Source organism: Gorilla gorilla, chromosome 7 (assembly GCF_029281585.2).
Source record: "Gorilla gorilla gorilla isolate KB3781 chromosome 7, NHGRI_mGorGor1-v2.1_pri, whole genome shotgun sequence".
NCBI lineage: Eukaryota > Metazoa > Chordata > Mammalia > Primates > Hominidae > Gorilla > Gorilla gorilla.
Window position 1 is genome coordinate 13,101,891 of NC_073231.2, and position 21,130 is coordinate 13,123,020.

The 21,130-nt window shown below is 43.4% G+C and overlaps 1 protein-coding gene across 2 annotated transcripts in view; it reads left to right on the forward strand.

The window, feature by feature from the left end:
* PINX1 (PIN2 (TERF1) interacting telomerase inhibitor 1) overlaps positions 1 to 21,130 on the forward strand; it is a 75,371-nt gene that overhangs the window by 16,943 nt on the left and 37,298 nt on the right. Inside the window, exon 6 of one of the 2 annotated variants that reach the window (XM_004046635.4) lies at positions 3,203 to 3,279. The exons of the other annotated variant lie outside the window; for it this stretch is intronic. Within the exon in view, the coding sequence (XP_004046683.1) occupies positions 3,203 to 3,279 (77 nt within the window). The remainder of the gene's footprint in view (positions 1 to 3,202; positions 3,280 to 21,130) is intronic. 2 annotated transcript variants of the gene reach the window in all.

Sequence of the window (21,130 nt, forward strand, 5' to 3'; positions counted from 1 at the left end):
TTCTGACTGGATGGTGAGACATTGGCAGGAGAGCAGGAGAGCAGTGCTTCCTCCCCTCAGTTATGCAGTTGTTGGATGAAAGTTGCATAAACTGTAATTGTACAGCTTTATCCTGGGAATCTTGCAGACTTCTTAATCCTTTGAGAGTTTGGGCTATTTTATGTGCTACTGAAACAAGGAAACTACATGCCTAACGCATGTGCAGGTGCTCGGCTTCCTGGTCGGGAAATACAGAATTGGTATTCACAGCGCAGTGAGCCCCGCCCCTGAGTCGCACACTGGTAGTGAGGAGCATTCAGTCTCCTCTTCTGATTCTTTTGACATTTAAATAAATATCAGGTAGCACCTGGTAGGCTTTTTGAAAATTCTGACTCTTATTATTGGTTATTAGGGTCTGACCTGTGTCACTCACACTGACTCTTTCCACTTTCCTGGTTTATGGTGTCTTTTAGTGGAGTTACCCTTATCTTCTGCCCTCGGTTGACTGCCAGTTCTGTGTGTTTGCCATTTAAAAAAATAAAAATAAAAGTATGTCATTTTATTTGTCCTTCTTGCTTGAATAATGCAAATGAATTTTCTAAACTATTGAAGCTACTTACATAAACCTTAAGTGTTTTTTTATTTTAGCAAACATATTCCTTGCCCTTCGCTTCTTTATTCTCAGCAGCTCAACTCTGCTTTTCCATAGAGTTGGTTTTTTGAGCCTCAGTTCTAATACAGCTTGTTGGGTTATTGCTAAACTGTTTCCAAATCATCTTGATTCCTAAGTTCTCGTGATTATGAAAGTTTTAGTTGCCTCCCATGTGGATTTCTTGGTAATGTAAATGTGTCTGACTATAGCAGTAATGTTCCTCCCTTCCCAGTAGCTACTCTGATAGACTAGGAAACTGATAATCATGATTATTAGACAAACAGCTAAAGCAATCCTAAATAGAGTATTCTTCCTTGAAAGCACCTGCTCATCCTTGCAGGAACTTTCAGTTTGACTCTTGGAGGCCTTTCTTACTAGTTCTGGAAATGTTACGCATTGAAGACTAATAGATGAACCAAATCCAGATAGATCTGTTTCCTATTCAGTTTTCTTGTCATTTTCTCTAAGTTTATCAACAGTATTTTCTATGACTTGACCATAATTCAGAACTGAAACAAATAAGCTTTTTAAATGCTTTTTAAATTTGTCGTATTTATTCAAAAGCGGCCATAATTTCCTGGTGTTTATAAGCTTTCCATCAGGACCATTAATTAGTAACTATCTCAAGGTCACTTCCATCTTCACCTTTTTGTCCACCTTTTATGTTCCTTTCCACTGGTCTCTGACTCTTCTTTCTTCTCTGTGTTCTTGTTTTCCAGATCAAATCCAGAGCAAGGCCTGTAACAATCCTGGTTTCTACATTTACTTAAGTGAACTTTGCTAAAGGCTAAAAATTTCTGATACAAGAATCCATCATCAAAACTTTAGACACAGTTGCACCTTCGTTGGTATAGCTTACTCTCTCTACCAGCTTGACAGTTTTCCCTTTGACTTTCAGATCTGTTTTGAATCTGTGTGTTGACATTTTGACATCGTGTTTTAAAACTGTGATCTCGCATGTACCCTCTCTTCCTTAATCCCTCCAGCATTCCTTTTAGTCGAATTGCTGTAAAAGAGACCTGAATTTGCATTTTCTAGAATGTCTCTATTCCAGAGGATAGGTTAGGGATAGATGGCCAGTACACATTTTGAATTAAGTACAGTTGCCTTTTCTGAAGTACAAATTGTGCTTTGCATTGGAAAATGGGTTGTGCTGGCAGCAAAGCTGTGAGGACATCTCTACACCTCCGATGAGTTTGTCCACCTCTTCCCGCTACAACCAGTTTTCTTCCCCACTTTCCCGGTTCATTTTCTGCCCTATCTGTGATGTGCATCGTCTATTCTTAAGTAGGTTTTCTTTTGGGTCTTTTTGTGTGGGTCCTATTTAATCATAAATGAGAAGCAAGAGGGCTTAGTGTCAAGCTCAGGTAGGAAGGAGAGCAGCAGGCAGAGCCCAGAGGAGCCTGCCCTCCTGGCAGGAACAGGTCATACCGCCTGGGCCACTTCATCTGGTACTGCTGCCTAGGAAACTGGTTTTGGCACCTGGTTTTGCATTAAATTGAAAGGTGTTTTGTTTTATTAATTTCACGGAGTCACTGAGAAATATCATATTTAAGTGCCCCAGTGATAGTCAGTGAACTAGAACCTTCTGGGTCATGACGTTACTTTGCCAAGTCAGTGTGCTACAGGAAACCAAGAAGACAAGTGAGTCTGTGACAGTGGAACTCGGCTTCCAGCGTGAGACTCACATTCCTGTGTCTGACCCAGAACCTCCCTCGCCCAGAGCCTCAAGCCTTTACATGGAGTAGTTATATTTAAAAATGCATGCTGTTGACAAATGGGACTAGATTTGGCTGACTGCTCACAGAGGATTATTGGGTAGAAGTGGAAATTCCAAAGAAGTGAATTTTAAATTCGTTGGTTTGTGGGTTTGAAATTAAAGACTTTAGTGTTTTAAATAAGAAGCATAGAGCCATTTAATTTCCTGCTCTCCCTATGGAGCTTTTTATTTAGAGACAATATAGCTAGAGCAGTAAAGAACATTTTAAGAAGAAAAATCTGAAACCCTGTCACCCTTATACAGTATTTTTGATTTACATATATTCTTTTAAAATTTTTATTTGTTGAGTTAATTATTAAGGTCCTGTGTGTCAAATATGATACGTTCTCATTCATGTGCATATGTGGAGTCTGGAGCTGTGTATCTAGTAATATTTTTTCATGTGTATTTCGTAATCTTCTAAGTAAGTAGCTCATGTCTCTGAAGCAAATGAGATCTATTTTTAAATGAGGAACCCAGAGACCCAGGAATTGCACCTTGAGGGCATAGTGGGAGTAGGGTGAGCTGTAGAATTTAGCTTTCCTTGCAGTCAGTATGCTCTAGGTTGTTTCTACAATTAAGAGAATGTCAAGAGTTCTGGTTCTAAAACATTTACTTGGTTTTAAAATTTAATTAATTTTGTTTACTAATGAAAGAGTTGTAATGAAAAAGTGGGTAGAAAGTCAGTAGTTACAAAATTGTTTCTTTCTTTCCCAAAAGGCATTTTCCTTTGAGGTGCTGCATAGTTCATGTCTGCGCTCCTTCTTTTAGGAAGAACGGTCTTACTGAAAAGCATCACATTGTTTTTCTAGGGAAGGATCTGTCATCTCGGAGCAAAACAGATCTTGACTGCATTTTTGGGAAAAGACAGAGTAAGAAGACTCCCGAGGTATAAAGTCACGTACAGTTTCCGTGTTGCGCTTTAATACTGTCTGATTTTCACCTGTGTATAGGACTGTTTCTATCTATGACTAGTACTTTTCTGACAAAGTTTCCAAAACACTTTGGAGGCTTCATGCACAGCCTAGATATGATCCTTTTAATAATATTAGCGGGTAGATAATGTTTTATAAGGAATCTTTAAAAAAAAGAATAAGTGTTTTCTGGTGTTTGGCTTTTGTTCTTTTTGTTTTGGTGTGAGGACTAGATTAAACTTGGGGAAGAATACCCATTGCCGATACAATCAGAGGGGAAAATATCTCTTCCATGGCCGAGAAGGGGAGGGATTTTGTCTGTTCTGCTCAAACTGCATTACTCCATTTGGAATGGAGGTGGGAGGAAGCATATCACCTTCATTCTCTAGAACCAGCATGTCCCATTCTAACAGCATTTGAGACAGCGCTAGATCAGCACCATCTATAAGGGGGTTTGATGGGTATTTCCTCTATTATACAATATTATTTGCCTTACAACTAGAAGAAAAGAATGGGGTGACTAAACTACACCCTCAATGGAATGAACTCCATAATTTATTCTAATTATTAAATTGGGCTGTATAATATTGCAAAGAATTTTTTGTGCCGTTTTGAAGTGTAAGAGACAGCCCTGGATATAGTTTGAGATATATTAGGATTATGGATTTCTAAAGGTAACAGGCTAAAAATATTTAGAACTGGCATTGTCTGAGAAAATCTGGAATATATGGTTGTGACCACTATTACTCAGCTAATCTGATATGTTGTACTGATGATCTTTTATTGGTTTGTAGCCAGGGCCCTTGGTGACCATAGAACAAAAAAGGAGACTTGGTTTATTGATTCCTGGCATTTTTCCAGACTGACAGAAATCTTTATTTCTAGGGTGGTAATTTGTTTCTTAATAGTAATAATTTTTTAGAGAGTCCAGAATTACCAGTGGTTAGAAGTCTCATTTGGTGATTCCCTGTGCAGATTGGGACTGAATTCCTGGGTCTTTTAGCCCCTTTCTGCCCCTGCACCCTCAGCAGATGGAAGCAGCAGGCTGGGAAAGGATACCTGGCTTTGGTGCCTGCGCGGACTATGCTGAGTCACGGGATAGGCAGTGGTCACTAGGGAGGAGCCGCTCTGACATCAGGCCGTGCCGGCTGCTCCTTCACAAGGGGCTGCTGGAAAGAGCCATGGTCAGACAGGCTGGCTTCTGGTTGTACCTCTGCCCTCAGTGCTCACCGTGAGACCTGGACTAGGCCACTCTTCCTTGTTCACCAAGGACATGGCCTCTGGCTTATCCCAGCCTCCTCTCCAACCCCTCTTCCTTGACTCTCTCAGTCGTCTCCGCGTCCTCAGGAAGAACTAGAATTCCAGTCCCACGCCTCTTGCACTCCATCTCCTTTGCTCTGCCCAGCAGCTGCCCCCACCCCACGATCACACCCTGAGCCTTTGTATCAACTCCACGTCCCTCCCATACCTTGAGATAACTCCCATCTCCCCAGCCCCGTGGGGCTCACGTGCCTTCTGTACTGGCGTTTCCACATCCCTGCACGTTGATCCTCTCTTCTGCCTGCCGCTCACCCACCACCCCCAGCTTTTGCCTTCCCGGACACCCTCTATGAAAATGTACAGTTGAACAGATCAGGGAGGGAAATATTACTTGTGGGCTTTTGTAGAACTTTAAGAGAATTTTTGTGTTTGGTGCAGAAAGCTCTTAGTTGTAAGAGATCAGAGGTTTCTGATCCTCTGGCAGATTTCTGTTTGAGAATTTATTGGTGTTGGGTGCCTTGAGGTTTTCAACACTGTCTGGTGTTACTTGACTCTTTGGTAGCTAAGTCATATTAAAGTGAGACACCCACCTCTGTTTGAGGAGCTTCAAAAGCAGTTCCCTAATTCTAGCCCCAGGAAAATCTCTTTTGGTCCAGTGTGTGTAGAGATGATCAACCTTGATGCAACATCGTGTTTTGTGTGAGATTTCCATTAGTCACATCTCTCTCTCTCTTCCAGTTCAGTGTTTTCTTCCAGTGATAAATTTACGTCCTACCTGTTGGTGAGGTGGTCTTCTACCAGGCCCTGCTCTCTGTCTGTAGCCATAGTTCTCAACAAGGTCGTCCTGGCATTGCCTAATGAGCTTTAAACAAATGCTAATGCCAGGGTTCTGCCCAAGACCGATTAAATTAAATCTTGGGTCAGGGTCCAGGTATCTATATTACAAAAGGAGAAAAATTTAAAAAAATTTTTTTTAATTCCTCCCCAACTGTTGCAGCAGTTATTCTGACGTTCAGTAAGGAGCGAGGATTGAGAACACGGGGATAGCCTGCCATGCAGCTGTACTGAGAGCATCTGGCTTCCGGGTCGTGAGTAACCCTGAGGACAGAGCTCCTCAAGTCCTGCCGTGTGTACAGGTCTTCCTTGTCAAACTGCAGATTCCAACTCAGGAAGCCTGGGCGGGGGCTGAGAGCCTGTACATCCCCATCCGAGGAGCCCCCAGGTGACGCTGCTGCTGGCCTGTGTGCCACACTGAGGAGGTCGCGTCTAGGCAGTATTTTCCATTTGACATGCCCACATGTGTGCAGAAAACAGAATCTATTTAAATGTAATCACATTTAAGACAAACAGAGTATCTTTCTATAAAGCAAAATGACCTCTACATTTATCTTTGACATCCATGTGGATTTTCATATGTTAAGTTTGCTTTTATTGAGGTATACCGGTACCTTCCTTGAGTAGACTATTGCTAAGAAACCTTACCTTGTTAGTTACAACAGCCCTTATAGTCAAAGGCAGGAGGACTTTGATCAGATTTGTTTGAAAATACAACCTCTTTCGGCTCCCATCCTCAGTTGGCGGGAATGTTGCATGTTGTTGCTTCGCTTGACTCTCATAGCCCCGTCGGTCTGGATTTATATTTGGCATTGCAGAGGCCAAGGTGTTGCTGGAGGTCACCTACCTCCGGAGTCCTGGAAACCGTGGTAGTGCGGGCCATTAAGGTAGCAGTAGCTCTGTGGGTGCTCTAGTTAGGTGCTGATGCTGATCTGTCTTCAGCATCCAGAGTTCCAGAACCTTGGCATTAACCACGTTCTTGGCTTGGGTAGCAGCATCACCCTTGCAATAAGGGAAGCCTACTGATTTTAATTTCTACAGCTCCTGACTGCCATCGTAGAATTCCAATTTTATTAAGCACCTGTGTGCCAAACCCTGTGCTGGATTTTTCTCATTTCATCCTCAGAGCAATCCCGTCTTGTAAACATCAGTATCTCCTCTGTAGCAATGAGGAAACTGAGGCACAGAGAGAATTGTTAGAACGCTCCAAAATGGCACACGTGGGCTTTAAATCTGTGTCCCTCCAATTCCAAAATCAGCCTTCTTTCTGCTATACAGCAGTCCTGCCGAAGTTAATGAACTCTCTCATTTAACAAAAAATCTACATTGAAGGGGGTTAGTTAGGCCTTAGCTTCTGTTGAGCTTCACCAGAGACACCAGTGGTTGATGCTGTATCGTAACTTTGTGGGAAAATGATTGGCTGTTGCTATTTTGTGGAAAATAATGGTTTAAATTTCAAAACTTCTTTACCTTACCTCTAGTCAGAGGTGAGCTGTTAGGGATTGACAAGCATGTGACCAGGTGTCCAGGCCAGCCTGAAGAACGACTTGACTTCCTTATTGGCTGGAGGCTGAATTAAGAAAGAGCTTGAGCATCTGGAGCATAGATGTTGTGTTGCTTGTGTATTTTTTCGTCTCTCTATTGAACTGGATGATCTGAATATATTTATATCTAAGAAACATCTGCAGCCCTTGATTAATAGTCATGAGGGTTTTTTCTTTAACTTTTTATAGATGAACAGGATGTTGCAAAGATAGTACAGGGGTTCTGTGTACCCTTCATCTGGTTTTCCCCAGTGGTTACATCTTACGTAACTACAGTACAGCATGATGAAACCAGGAAATTGGCATTGGTACCATCTGCTCATACAGCTCTGTGCCCCTTTATCACATTTGTGGATTGTGTAACCATTATCTCAGTGAAGATCCTGAACTATTTCATTACCACCAAGGCCTCCCTCGTGCTAACCCCAATCATAGTTGCATACCCCTCCAACACCGCCTGTGACCCTGGCAATCACAGCTGCCGACAGAATTGTCTGATTAGGAGTGGAATATCGTGTGTACAGACCACATGGTCTCTCCGTTTGATGCTGAGGCTGCTCAGATCTGCAGGGGTCACTACCCAGTGCTAAAGGCCGGTTGTCGTTTCCATGATCTACTTCCTGCACTTAGCCATGCTCAGTGTTATTTTCTATTTTATGAGTCTTTAGAGAACTCCTTGTAGAGATCAAATCATTTGATGTCTTTAAAGTTCACTCCAATTGGTTAAATCATTTACTTAATAACTTCAGGGGTATGTTAAACTGTGAAGTGATATGTAAGTACAAAGTGGTATCATGACAAGTTTTGTCATCTGTAGCCTGCTGGTGTTGGAGAGCTCATGGTGTTGGCAGTATCTCAGGGTACACTCACTATAGTGAGTTTGTGACCTCCTTTAAATTGCATGCAAAACGTGTGTGGGCCCACGTGCAGAGCTTTCATTGGATTTTCAAAGGTGTCCTTGGTCCAAAAAGAAGCTTTAAAATCTAAGACTATGCATTTAAAAGTCTTCATTCAAAAAAAAAAATACTTAAAATGTAAATTTTCTTTGTGAGCATAGTAGGAATGAACTTTGTGTTGTGTAGTGGAACAAACTATGCCAAGTAAAGAATGTGCTCTCTTAATTATTTTGAATATAATGTATAGAAATTAAAAGAAAATTATATCAAAGCGAAACAACAATCCAAGCTAAATGCAAGATTTCTAGGACATGTTTATGAAACTTAAATCATGCTTTCTGTCCTCTCTCTGACCTTTTTGCGTCTAATAAAGAAATTGCTAGCTGGGCATAGTGGCTCGTGCCTATAATCCCAACATTTTGGGAGGTCGAGGCAGGAGGATTGTCTGAGCTCAGGAGTTTGAAACCAGCCAGGGCAACATAGTAAGACATCGTCTCTACCAAAAATTTAAAAAATTAGCCAGGCTCAGTGGCATCCACCTGTAGTCTCAGCTACTCAGGAGGCTGGAGATGGGAGGATTGCTTGAGTCTAGGAGATTGAGGCTGCAGTGAGCTATCATCATGCCACCGCACCCCAGCCTGGGTCACAGAGTGAGACCCTGTCTCAAAAAAACAAAAAAGAAAAAGAATAAATTGCTTCACTGTGTTTTACATGTGGACTTTTTCATTTGTGGCATACACTGGCCAGCGAACACCTTAGAGAGGATTTGTGTTCTCATTCCTGGGTCCCCAGCATGTGACTGGCTCCAGTGCTTGGCACGTGGTAGGGATTCAGTCAGTTGAAGCCTCATCATTCTTCTCTTTTTAAAAAATGGACTTTGTTGCCATAAAAATCATGGTTTATATAGCATCATGGTTGATATTTGAAATGTCTTTTCCTTTTGAAACGTTCTAATAAATATTTCTTCTCTGAGAGTAGGAAGTACTCATAATCTACATTCTACGCCATGCACAATCTACTTGTGGATGCTTGAGAAAGGATTATTGAATAAATGTTTGCTCACACCATTTTATGTTTTTAAAAATCAATCCAATTTGCCAGAAACTGGCTTTCGGACCTTGCATTTCTCTCTAGAATAGTTTTTCCACAGCTCTGGCTGTTTTTCATTGCTCAGAAGATAAAGCATTCCTACTGCTTGAAGGACTCTCCTCTGACTTTATTGGTGCTTCGTGTTTCCTCCAGACACAGCAGCTGTCAGGAGGTGCTGTTTCCCTGCTGAATCCGGCTATTCAGAAGTACTTGTTTCAATGGTGAAAGACCATCACGAACTGCCAGTTGCTCAGAAAACTTCTCATAAAGTGTTCTGTGTGGGGACGGCTGGTTGCACATTTCTAATTTCCAAGTTCTTCCTTTTCCCACCATCTTTGTTGTATATTGATTTGGAAGATAATAACTGGTTTGGAGTGCACCTAAATTGGAGATGTATGCACTTTCTGTGGAGACAAAGAAATGATCGAAGATAATGAATTGAGATTCCCAGGGCCCCTTGAGACCTGCAGCAGGTACTTGTGCTGGCCGGTGCCTGCCGGGGCCTGTGTACATAAGCGTGTGTCTTCTCTCGCTTGGTTTGCAATTTGAAGTTGGAGACACTGAAAAACAAATTCCATCAGTTCCTATCTGGTTGAACTTCCTGCTACTCTTTTTTTTTTTTTTCCTCTCTCATTTTTTTCCCTCCCCCACCTTCCCAGTTTCCTTCCTCTCTCCAGCTTGTTTCCGGATTGAGCCTTATCACTAGAGAAAATACTCCGAAACTGGAGTGAGGATGGAGAATGTGTTACCAGCATTCTCACTTCGTTTCTCTGTTTAGCATGCTTCTGGCATGGGATCCTGGCAAAATAATTCTCCGTTTCTTCACCTCTCTAACCTGATTGAATTAGAACCCTCATGAGAGTTTCACTCTCCCAGGATACCAGATCAATGATCATTTTCGTTGCAGTTCTTCTGCTGGCTTTTGCTTTTTGAGGCAAAGCATGACTTCTTTGCAGTTTGTGTTCCTTTCTCATCTCTGTCAATCTCCTTTTTTTCCGCATTGCTTGCTGATTATCCAGTCTGAAAATGAATTCCAAACAGACGCTTCTGCTTTGCTTGGTGGAATTCATGAGGTATTTTGGACCATTCATTTTTCTGGTTGGATTCAATGCCTTAAGTTCCTCATGGGGAAGATCAATGAGAAGAGTCTCTTTATTGCCTTAATTTTTCAAGTGCCTTTTAATTCAAGGGTGTTTCTCCTTTTCCGAATTTTCACACTGATACCCAACATTTATGGTTAGGTGAGTTTCAAGAGGGGTTTATAGGAGGTGGACCCCCCTTCCTGCACCCATCGCTCCACCCTCCCCCCACTCCACATCTGGACAGCAAAGTAATCTTTTAATTAAGAACCTTGTAGTTAGGGAGAACTATAAGCCCACAAACAAGCCAATTAATACACTTGAGTTCCAAAATTCATTTTTTCCCAACAGTGATGACTTCAGTAATTCTTGTCATCATTTTGACCATTGATAACAGAATCCTGATTCAAAATGATCCCTGTGAGCTGGGACAGTTGGCCAAAACATTTTCACTGCTTTAAGGTGAAAGCTTAGGAAGATACATACAGTCATTTACTTCTAGAAAGATCTAATTTGCTAGCAGCTAGATGAAAATTAGTTAGAAGGTAGGACATGTATCCTGACCACAAGTTTAACCTAAGCCAAATTGTGTCTGGTCGCACCTGTCCTGAGTGCAGGCTGGGCGTTGTCAGGGAGGCTGGGCGGTGTCAGGGAGGCTGTGCCCACTTGCTGAAAGCAACAGACTTGTAGCTTGTGTTCCTCACAGGTGACTGTGCTTGAACGGCTCTGTGCGGGCCTGGGTGTCATGGGTGTCATGTTTTCAAGGAGTACGTTCAGGGAATTGCCTTCAGGGACAGTGGCATCTGGAAAGCATGTTATGCACAGAAACAGATGGAAGAAATGGGTGTAGTTATCAGGGTGACAGTTTGGACAAAGGAAGAACTAGCACTGACCGATGAAATTCATTGAAAGGTAACAACTCAGGAAAAGGAAGCAGCCTGCATGGGCTGGCAGAGCTGCTGGCCACAGTGCACGTCTCCTTGGGAGTGCCCTGTGCAGGTTCTGGTACCAGGCAAGAGTCCCAGCTAAATGCATTCAAGCCCTTCCAGCTGTGACCTTCTCTCATTCTGGAGTAAAGAGAACACGTGAAATGATCCCATTTGAAACGGTGCTGGCAGGTTTAAGTCTTGACTTGAAGTTTTACGTTTTCCTCGACCACAAAGGAGAGGACATTACTTGGATTCTTCTTGATTCTTACATACTTGAGCAATTTTGGCTTTATCTACTTATGCGCTTTATTCAGTAGATGAATGTGAAAGGCTCTTGATGTGTCCAAACAAGAGATCAAATAGACTTCAGGTAAAATAGCAAGTCATCTGTCTTAGCAGATTCAAGACTTAAAGAGTAACTGGAACTGCTGAGTGTCAAGGTGAAGTTACCTTCACCTTGGGTAGGGTGTTCCTATTTTATCTGTAAACTCAGTTATCTATAAATGAGTTTTGAGTTACATGTTTGTGTAGCACATTCTGTTTTCCAAAGATGGCCTCAGTGATACCTCTCATTCCACATGCTCTTCTAAGTGGGCCCTTACCACCTCCACACCAGGAGGTGGAGTCTGGCCCCCTCCCCTCTACCCAGGTGGGCCTGGAACTTGCTTGTAGCCAAGACAGTCTAGCAGTAGGGTTCCAGGTGACTTCTGAGGCCTCGTTGGCTGGAACACTTGCTCTTGAAGCTTTCATGTAAATAGTCCAGCTGCCCCGAGCCCCAAGCTGGGAGGAGGCCCGGTGCCCAGGCAAGCGCCCGTGGAGAGACCATGATCAGTGAGTTATGCAGGCACCCTGATGTTGCCTGGGGGAGCAGGTGCCTGGCCAGCTCCCCTTTTTGCTAGCTCTCCCCACCTTTTGACAATATCTGCGTGAGAGACCCTGAGCCAGGACTGCCCAGCCCAGCCCTTCCTCGAATTGCTAACCCACAGAAATAGGGTGAACAGGGAAATGGCTGATATGTTTGAAGCTACTGAGTGTCAGGATAGTTTATTGTGTAGATAAATGAAATGGCTGTCTCAGGATTTGTCTTCCTGTGGTTCTGTGATTAGACATTGATGCCTGGTATCAAATATATATACCTGGTAGAACCATCTGAGCCAGTAGAATGAGGAAATCAGGTCATCTAATGAATGTTCTACTCTGGTTTCTTCTAAAGGGCAACTCGTTCAGGGCCATATAGTGTTGTGAATAGGCACTTGAGATCTCGTTTCATATGCCTGCATTTGAGCCCAAGAGTAGTTTGAAGACTGTGTGATTTGGGGCAAGTTATTTAACCTCTCTGAGCCCCAGCTTCTTCGTTTGTAAATGGGGATAATAAAAGATCCAGGGAGGATTAAATAATAAGCCACGAAGAACTCTTAGCGAAGTGCCCAGCACATAGTAAATGCCCAGTGCAACTTAGCTGCTGCTGTTGCTGAGACCACTGTCATCACAGTCAGCACCAACACTCTCACAGTTTAAAATGGCCAATAATAACTTATATGAAACATCCTTTAGAACTGAGAAAATTGTATCTGTGTGTGCGTAGTCACAATATTTAATATAAACCTACTGAGTGAACAGGGTCATTGCTGAGAAGCACGTCCTTCTCAAAGTCCTCTCGTGAAGTGACTCCTGTCTGCCATGTTGCCATTACAGCAGTGGTAGAGGACATCCTAACGCGTCAGTTTTGTTTAATTGATGTTGAAGATAAGTAATGACTAAGGCAGTGACCTTCTAATACCGTGTTCTCTGCAGTTTTGGGTGGAAGTACAGACATTTGGTTACTTGTTTTACTTCACAGTAGTGAGCACCTGCTGACATGCTCGGTAGTTCCCTTGTTGACTGCTTGCCTTCTCTTAGGAGACTGGGATCCCCGTGAGGGCAGGAATTTTTATATTTCCTCATATCTAGAATTATGCCTGGCATGGAGTGGGTTCTCAATAAGATTCTTGCTGAATTGAATTCATCTGTTGAAATATGCCTTAAACAATTTGGGGACACAGGCAGGGAGCTGCTCGTGCTCACTGAGTCTGTCAGGAGGCACAGACACACAGAAGAATTGGAAATTGAGCTAGGCCTGAAGGGTAGGAGTTCTCTGGCTGGACAAGGCATCAAAAGGCAAAAGCAGCATGAGCCACGAGTCTTCCCGGCCTCCAACACAAATGCCAGTGGGGTCCAGGAATATAACTAGCAATGTGGAAGTCATCGTTAAATCAGTTGGGAAGGAAGGAAACAGTAGTGTCTTGTCTGAAGGCTTCTGATATGGTTTGGACGTGTGTCCCCTCCAAACCCCATGTTGAATTGTAATCCCCAGTGTCGGAGGTGTGGCCTGGTGGGAGGTGTTTGTGTTGTTGGGGCGGATCCCTTATGCATGACTTGATGTCCTCATGGTAATGAATGAGTTCTCACTCTGAGTTCACACGAGATCTGGTTGTTTAAGAGCCTGGCACCTCCTCCTGCCATCTCACCATGTGATGGGCTGGCTCTCCCTTCTCCTTCCACCATGATTGGAAGCTTCCCGAGGCCTCACCAGGAGCAGATGCCATCGGCACATCTCCTATGCAACCTGCAGAACTGTGAGCCAAAATCAAACCTCTTTACTTTATAAATTACCCAGCCTCACGTATTTCTTTCTAGCAATACAAAAACAGACTAACACAGCTTCCAAGATTCATAAAATTAGAATGATGAACGAGGATGGTGATGATAAAGTGTGTGATTGCATAGCAAAGATGAGCTCCTTAGACCCGCCTTGATGAGTGTGCTGTCAGTGGACATGTTGAAGATGTGCTTCTTGTCTTGGCTGTGTGAATGTTCCTATCTGTCCTCTTCTTGAACTTCACTTCTTTGTGTTTTCAGTGCCCTCACAGCATAGGAACAGGTAAGAAGCTTAGAGAACCCACAGTGCAGTGGGATATTGGCTGGCTGGAGTGACTTTGGTGTGAATAGTGCTTGAGATGGGTTACTCACAGCCTCTTCTAATTCAGAGTGCAGGGAAAATGAGCCCCGTGAGTAAGAAGCATTACAGAGCCAGATTTTCTATTGAGCACAGCTTTTGATAAAAGGAAGAGGAGCTAAATATTGACTTTTGGGGCCTGTTCTATCAGTGGTCTGTAAATCAACAGATAAATTATTGCTCTTCAGAAACAGGAAGGCTACTCTTTCGCTTGAAGACATGTGTGCCTTTCTTTTATTTGTTCTTTCTCTTTATTGGTAGAGGATCTTCCCTCCAGCCACTTGCTCCTTAGGGGTTTTGTTAAGGACTGAAGGGGAACTGAAGGGAGCTCTTTTGATTTATCTTCTGTTCTTTCCTTTTGGTCACTCCACAGGGCTAAAATAGCCGAGTTGGCTTTAATGTGTCGCCATTAGAGACCAAACATTAGCTGAAATAAACCATCATACCTCACAATGAAAAATGTCCTCTGATTGGCTAATTAATCAGTCAAAGGGGAATGACATGGCTCTTGGCTTGAGGGACTCTGCTAGAGAGAAACAGGCTGTTGATAAATGGTTTTCCAACAAATTCATATATCAAGGAAACTTAGTCATTTTTTAACTACAGTTTGTGTGACTGCAGTTTTTTTTCCAACTTTTCCTTTTCTGCTGCTCTTGCTTTTTAGGCTGTGTTTTTGTGTTGTTGATAGAAAAATATAGGTTTTTAGATATGAGAAAATAAATGCTTCCTACTTATTCATGTCAGATAGGCTGACTGGTTTTGACTATCTAGGTTTACCAGTAGGTGAAAATCAGATTGTTTTTCCCAAGACGAAATTATCTTTTCCTGGCTTCCTTCCGAGTTAAGATCTCCAGCTTCTGGTCCACATTGCGTGAGTTAAAATCTTGCCTCTATCAGTTGCTAGCACTGCGCTACTGGACACGCTATGTAACCTCTCTGTACTTTAATTTTCGTATCTTAAAACAGGGATAATAGTAACATCATCTATTAGGACTGTTGTCAAAATTAAATGAGATCACATAAAGCATTTGAACAATGACTCATAGATAGCGATTATGTGTTAAATGTTTGTTATTTTTTAATCAAAGTAATATATGCACCTAGATGTAAAAAAACTAAGCTCCGCCAAACAGCTTTTAAAGAAAGAGCATTCTGTAGTCATCCTTGCCACTCCACCTCACAAGCCTCCTCCCTACAGCACTTTCAATTCTTCTTCAGTTATTTGGTATTTACCTTCATATTTTACAATAATAACTTGCATTGACATTTTTCCATGTCATAATTTTTAAAATGTGGACTTCTGTTTTGGTAGATTAAGATCTGGGCCTTTACACCACTCAAACTACTGATTGTATTGTATAATAATTAGTGAATTTGTTATTTGGGGTTTATATTTTTATTGCTATGTAAATATCATACCCTGCTAAGCCAAATAGTGTACAATAATAACATTTCCTGTAACAATTTTTGATTGTTTTCTGATGGGAAACAAAAGCATTCTATATATCTGTGTGATTTTGTTTTTTCCCTCTAGACTCTTTGGTAGCCTCTTCATATAAAACTTTCAGTGTGTCAGCTGCATCAGATCATCTGTCAGCTGGATCCGTCTCCCAGGAGACCTCTCTCTTAAGATTTCCACCTCCCCGCTCCCTCAGGACTAGTTGCTGGCTCGGCCATTTCCCTGGCCTCCTGGACTTTTCCCCAGCCTTGCTCCTTTTAGCTCCTCTGTGTCCTCACTCATCTTCCACAGCTTTCTGAAAAGGGCACAGGTCTGAAAATCTCTATTAATACTGTGCAGATGGTCTGGGTATAGAATTCTGACTTGAAAATCATTTTCCTTCAGCATTTTGAAAGTATTACTCTAGTGTCTTCTGATAGCCATTGTTGCAGTTCTTATTTTAGTCCTTAGCACAGATGTGTTTATCTCATTTTCAGAAGGTTTTAGAATCTTAACATGCTCAGATTCTAAAACCTCATGGGAATGAGTTGGTTGGGCGTTTTTATTCACCAGGCACTTGGTAGAACTTTCAGTATGAAGATTCATATCCTTTCATGAGTTCTGGAACATTAGCTGTTTCATAATTTTTTCCCCTCTGTTTTGTCAGGAAGCCAGTAGTTCAAGCACTGACATCTTGAATTCCTCCTCAGATTTTTCTTTTGTCTCCAATTTTTCTGTATCTTTGTTCTACTTTGGTGAGGGGGGGTGGTGGGGGGGATTTTCTTGATTTTTATTTTCCAGCCTTCTTATTATAAGGTAAGTTTTGCTGTCATATTTTTAATTTTCAAGAGCTATGTCTTACTGTCTCATTGTTTGTTATTTTTTAATAATGTCCTGTTCTCGTCTCATGGATACAACCGTATGTTCCTCGGCCTCTGGAGGCATTGTGTTTTTCACACATTCGCAGATTGTTTTCCTGTCTTGGTCCTCTGAGTTCCTCTTTTCTTTTGGTTTTGGTTTGCTCCCTTCATGAGGGAGGATTTCCCCCACATAGTCCGATGATCCTTTGCCATCCGCTGTAATTTAACAGTCAACTAATGAAGAGCCATTTGGAAGCTGTTTGCAGAGGCAGCCTTCTCAGATGGGGAGTTTGCCATTTCCTTAGGGAACCCCCAGATGTCAGAGTTGGCGGGTCTTTCTGTCACTGGGGCTTGGCTTCTCTAGAGAAGCCCTCTCGCTGGGGCCATGGACGTGGGCTCTGGTGGACTAGTGGGGAGGTCCTCCTACATGCCCTGGCCTCCCTCCTGTCGGGAGCACCTCCCCTGCCCTCCGCTGCATCCTAGGGCCTGCCGGCAGAGCCTCTGGGGGTCAGTTTTTCCAGGGGTTATACCTTCTGTTCCCTCACATGTTTCTCTTGTAGAGGAAACACTGGCTGCTGTTCCCCACTCTGGAAAGTGGTTGGGCCATTAGGCTCAGGGTATTCAGCAAATCGTTATTGAAGGAAAGGAGTGGAGAAAGACTAAGAGAAAACCCTTTCAATTCAAAAGTGTAACAAACCCTTTTCTCATCCATCAGTTCCACAATGTTATAAACTGTTTCCTCTCAATACATGTCAGAGGGGTGGGAATCGTTGCTTTTTTCAAATCTTAGCCCTGGCATCATTCCCATTTTAAAACACAAACAGAAAACACAAAAACTTACTCTGTTTGCTCCTCAGATTTACTTCCTTATGAGTTGTATTTAAGTAGGGCCGTGGTCTCATGGAGACCTCTCCCCCACATGTGCGTCCATGAGCTCCTACTGCAGCTTGTTGGATCCAAGCCTGAAGAAGGCTGAGAAAGCCCCCACTGTGCAGTGAAGGAGATGGTGCTCTGCCTCCTCCCTCAGCACTAGCGTGGCCCCTTCCTGTGCTCTGTCACCCACTCAGCACTAGTGTGGCCCCTTCCTGTGCTCTGTCACCCACTCAGCACTAGTGTGGCCCCTTCCTGTGCTCTGTCACCCACTCAGCACTAGCGTGGCCCCTTCCTGTGCTCTGTCACCCACTCAGCACCAGCGTGGCCCCTTCCTGTGCTCTGTCACCCACTCAGCACCAGCGTGGCCCCTTCCTGTGCTCTGTCACCCACTCAGCACCAGCGTGGCCCCTTCCTGTGCTCTGCCACCCACTCAGCACTAGCGTGGCCCCTTCCTGTGCTCTGCCACCCCCTCATCACTAGCGTGGCCCCTTCCTGTGCTCTGTCACCCACTCAGCACTAGCGTGGCCCCTTCCTGTGCTCTGCCACCCACTCAGCACTAGCGTGGCCCCTTCCTGTGCTCTGCCACCCACTCAGCACTAGCGTGGCCCCTTCCTGTGCTCTGTCACCCACTCAGCACTAGCGTGGCCCCTTCCTGTGCTCTGTCACCCACTCAGCACTAGCGTGGCCACTTCCTGTGCTCTGTCACCCACTCAGCACTAGCGTGGCCCGTTCCTGTGCTCTGCCACCCACTCAGCACTAGCGTGGCCCCTTCCTGTGCTCTGCCACCCACACAGCACTAGCGTGGCCCCTTCCTGTGCTCTGCCACCCCCTCAGCACTAGTGTGGCCCCTTCCTGTGCTCTGCCACCCACTCAGCACTAGTGTGGCCCCTTCCTGTGCTCTGTCACCCACTCAGCACTAGCGTGGCCCCTTCCTGTGCTCTGTCACCCACTCAGCACTAGCGTGGCCCCTTCCTGTGCTCTGTCACCCACTCAGCACTAGTGTGGCCCCTTCCTGTGCTCTGTCACCCACTCAGCACTAGTGTGGCTTCTTCCTGCAAGTTAAGCATGAATCTTCGAGTACTCTGGTTGTCTAAAGTGTATCATGGAAATATGCCATTCCTAACTTATCTTACTGAAACATGGGGTGGGTTGCAGAAAGTGCTCTGAGCCTCCATAGATACATGCTGGTTGTTATTACCCTGCCGTGGATGTCTTTTGCGTGTGCCTCCTGTAGCCAGCAGGCTGTCTGTGCTGGATGGTTCCTCCAAGCACGCCCTGCAGGAGGTGGCAGCCGGTCAGGTAACTTGCCCCTGGCTCCACTTTCCTTTCCCACGGAAAGAATGTGAGGCGTTCTGCCAGGAGAGGCAGGCCTCACCTGTTGCAGGTTTGCCTTTCTTAGTAATAACAATTGTCCTGTTGGGAAAGATTAGTGGAAACTGTAGTTGTGATGTGGAAGAGAAAAGAGGAATGAGCTGAGTGCCACCAGTCTTCACTTCAGTCCGAGGTCTGAACTCCCTTTGTAGCGTCAAACCAAGTCTTCTCGGGGGTCCTTCTTGCGTTTTTGATTAAAGTATAGGCAGGGTCACTTCATATGAGAATGGTGTTGAGTGGATTAAACCCATACCCAGGGTTGTGGGGGAAAAAGTACAAGCACTAAGCACATTTTTAATAATTGGATATCTTACTTAGCTAGAGTTGTTGGATCTTGAGTGTGATCTGTGATTTCTTTTTTTTTCTTTTGACATTACCAGGGCCTGCTGATTTTGTATTTTTAATCCTCCAGCATTCATCCTGCTTTTTCATTCCTTCCGATGAAACCATTCCTAATCATTATGACCCCTAAATTATAATCCTAAGTAGCCTCCCCGGCCCCAGTGTTTCCTACTTGCAGGGCATCCTTTCAGAGTGTTTTGAGAGCTTATTCTCAAAATCGGCTCTTCTCCAATGCTGCTGTCCCATGTCAGCAGTGCCCAGCGTATGACAAATGCAGCTCCCTTAACACACACACCAGACCCTTGCCCAGCTCACGCTAATCTGCTTCCCTGATGCCGATGCTTGCTGGCTCCTGGTACGGACCTCCCGGGACTCTTCTCACCCAGCTCTGTGTCACCCGCTCTGCTGCTGCCTCTTTCAGGACCCTGAGCACGTTCTGGCTCATTATTTTATTTGGCAGGTTTTTATTAAATTCTTCTGTGCTAGGTACTGTTCTAGGCTCTGGTGATGCGAGTCACTGCCCCCGGCGGCTAACACCGCAGTGACATCTTCATGGAAAGTTTCCTCATCTCCATCCTGCCTCTCCACTGCGCTCTGCGTTGGTCTGAATTTGCTGATTACTGTCTGCTGCCTGGCATGCTGTCCTTTCAACAGTGTGTGTCTTCCTCTTCTGCCCATATAACAGAGGCCATGGCTTTGTCCTTTCATAGGCCCTGGCTCAGGGTCGTTAGTAGTTGCTCACTAGGTAACTAGGTGACTATGAGTTCGTTGGTATAGTTAAAATGATAGCTAATTTGAACTTCTTTAATACTCATGGGAATCAAGGGTAGTTTTACATTGCAGGTTGATTTCCTTGCTTCTTAATTGATAGCCCTATGAAAGAATTATTCAGTTTCTCCTTCCTACTAAAATCCAGACACATTATCCACTATACTAAGAGTTATACAAAATTCACTTTCATAGTAAATCTGTTTTCAACAGAAAAAGAGTATTTTTCAGTCTAATAAAGAACCTACTATTATTTATGGTTCAGCCTTAGTACCATGGAAGTAGAACAAGCAGACCTTGTGTGCTCCTGACATAATGCAGTATAAATCTGAACTCTTCCTGCCGAAAAGCTGAACCTAAATCTAATCAAATCTCTAGAAGTATTTTTCATTCACAGATAATATAAGTTATAGAGATGCAATCTTAGAAGGAAACAAACAAAAATCCAGAATGTGGGACAGAGCTCAAAACAATTGACCCAATTTCTACAATAAGTCAGTGGAATGAAAAAAAATATGGGATTGTGGGAAAGAATAGGGTGTGGTAACTAGAAAAACCGTAAAAGATACAAGTATCATGTGCTAGTGTAGGCTTTATTTATGAGCTGATTTGAACCATAAAAAGACATCCATGAGCTGGTGAGGAATCTGATGAGAGATCGTATTAGATGCCAAGAAATTATTGTCTGTTTGATTAGATGTGCTAATGGCACTGTGATTGTGTAAGGAAATTTCCGTACTTTTTAGTGGTTTTTACTGCAGCATTCGGGATGAAATGACTTGATGTCTGGGATTCACCTTAAAATATTTCAGCAAAGAACAAAGCAATGATGTAACAGTGTGGCAAACTTTGTTAATTGTTGATAGGAATATTAGGGTTCACTAATTTTTTTTGTACATTTGAAATTTTTTGCACAATAAAAAAGTTTTTTTAATCTACTAATAATATGTTCTTTAACATTTATTTAGTCCCACCACAGAATGGTTTAATTTTGTGTGACATTGAAGTTCACAATGTCATGGTCATCCTGCAAGTGTGAAGTTGCTAGTGTCCAATTTATTTTTGCCCTCATATGTCCTAGTTTATTTCTTCCTTAAATCCTTTCAATAAGTCTTCTTGCTGTGTATACTAATATTAGTAGAAGTCAGGGCTGGAAGCAAACAAAGGGAAGAAAGATAGTTGTCCCAGGAGAATCCATATCTTGGTTCTTTACTGGAATATAATTCGCCAGTCCTCTGAGCAGAGCACCCCATCCCCCACCCTGGAGGTCTGGTACGTTCCCTTCACAGAGATCTTCGCCCAGATCCCATGGGACAGAAGTGAGGTGTAGAAGCAGTAGAGTGCCTGGTTCCTCCGGGCCCCTGCCCTCTGTGTACTCCTGGCTAGTGGGGAAATCAAGGTTGGGAGTAGCAAGCAGTTAGGAAGATTTAGGAATGCAGAGTAACCAATAGGTTTTTGTTGATACTGGATTCTGGCAAAGAGATAGGAGTTCCAGAATGGGAGCAAGCCCAAAAAGTAATTTTTAAATCATAAGATGATGGAGTGGAG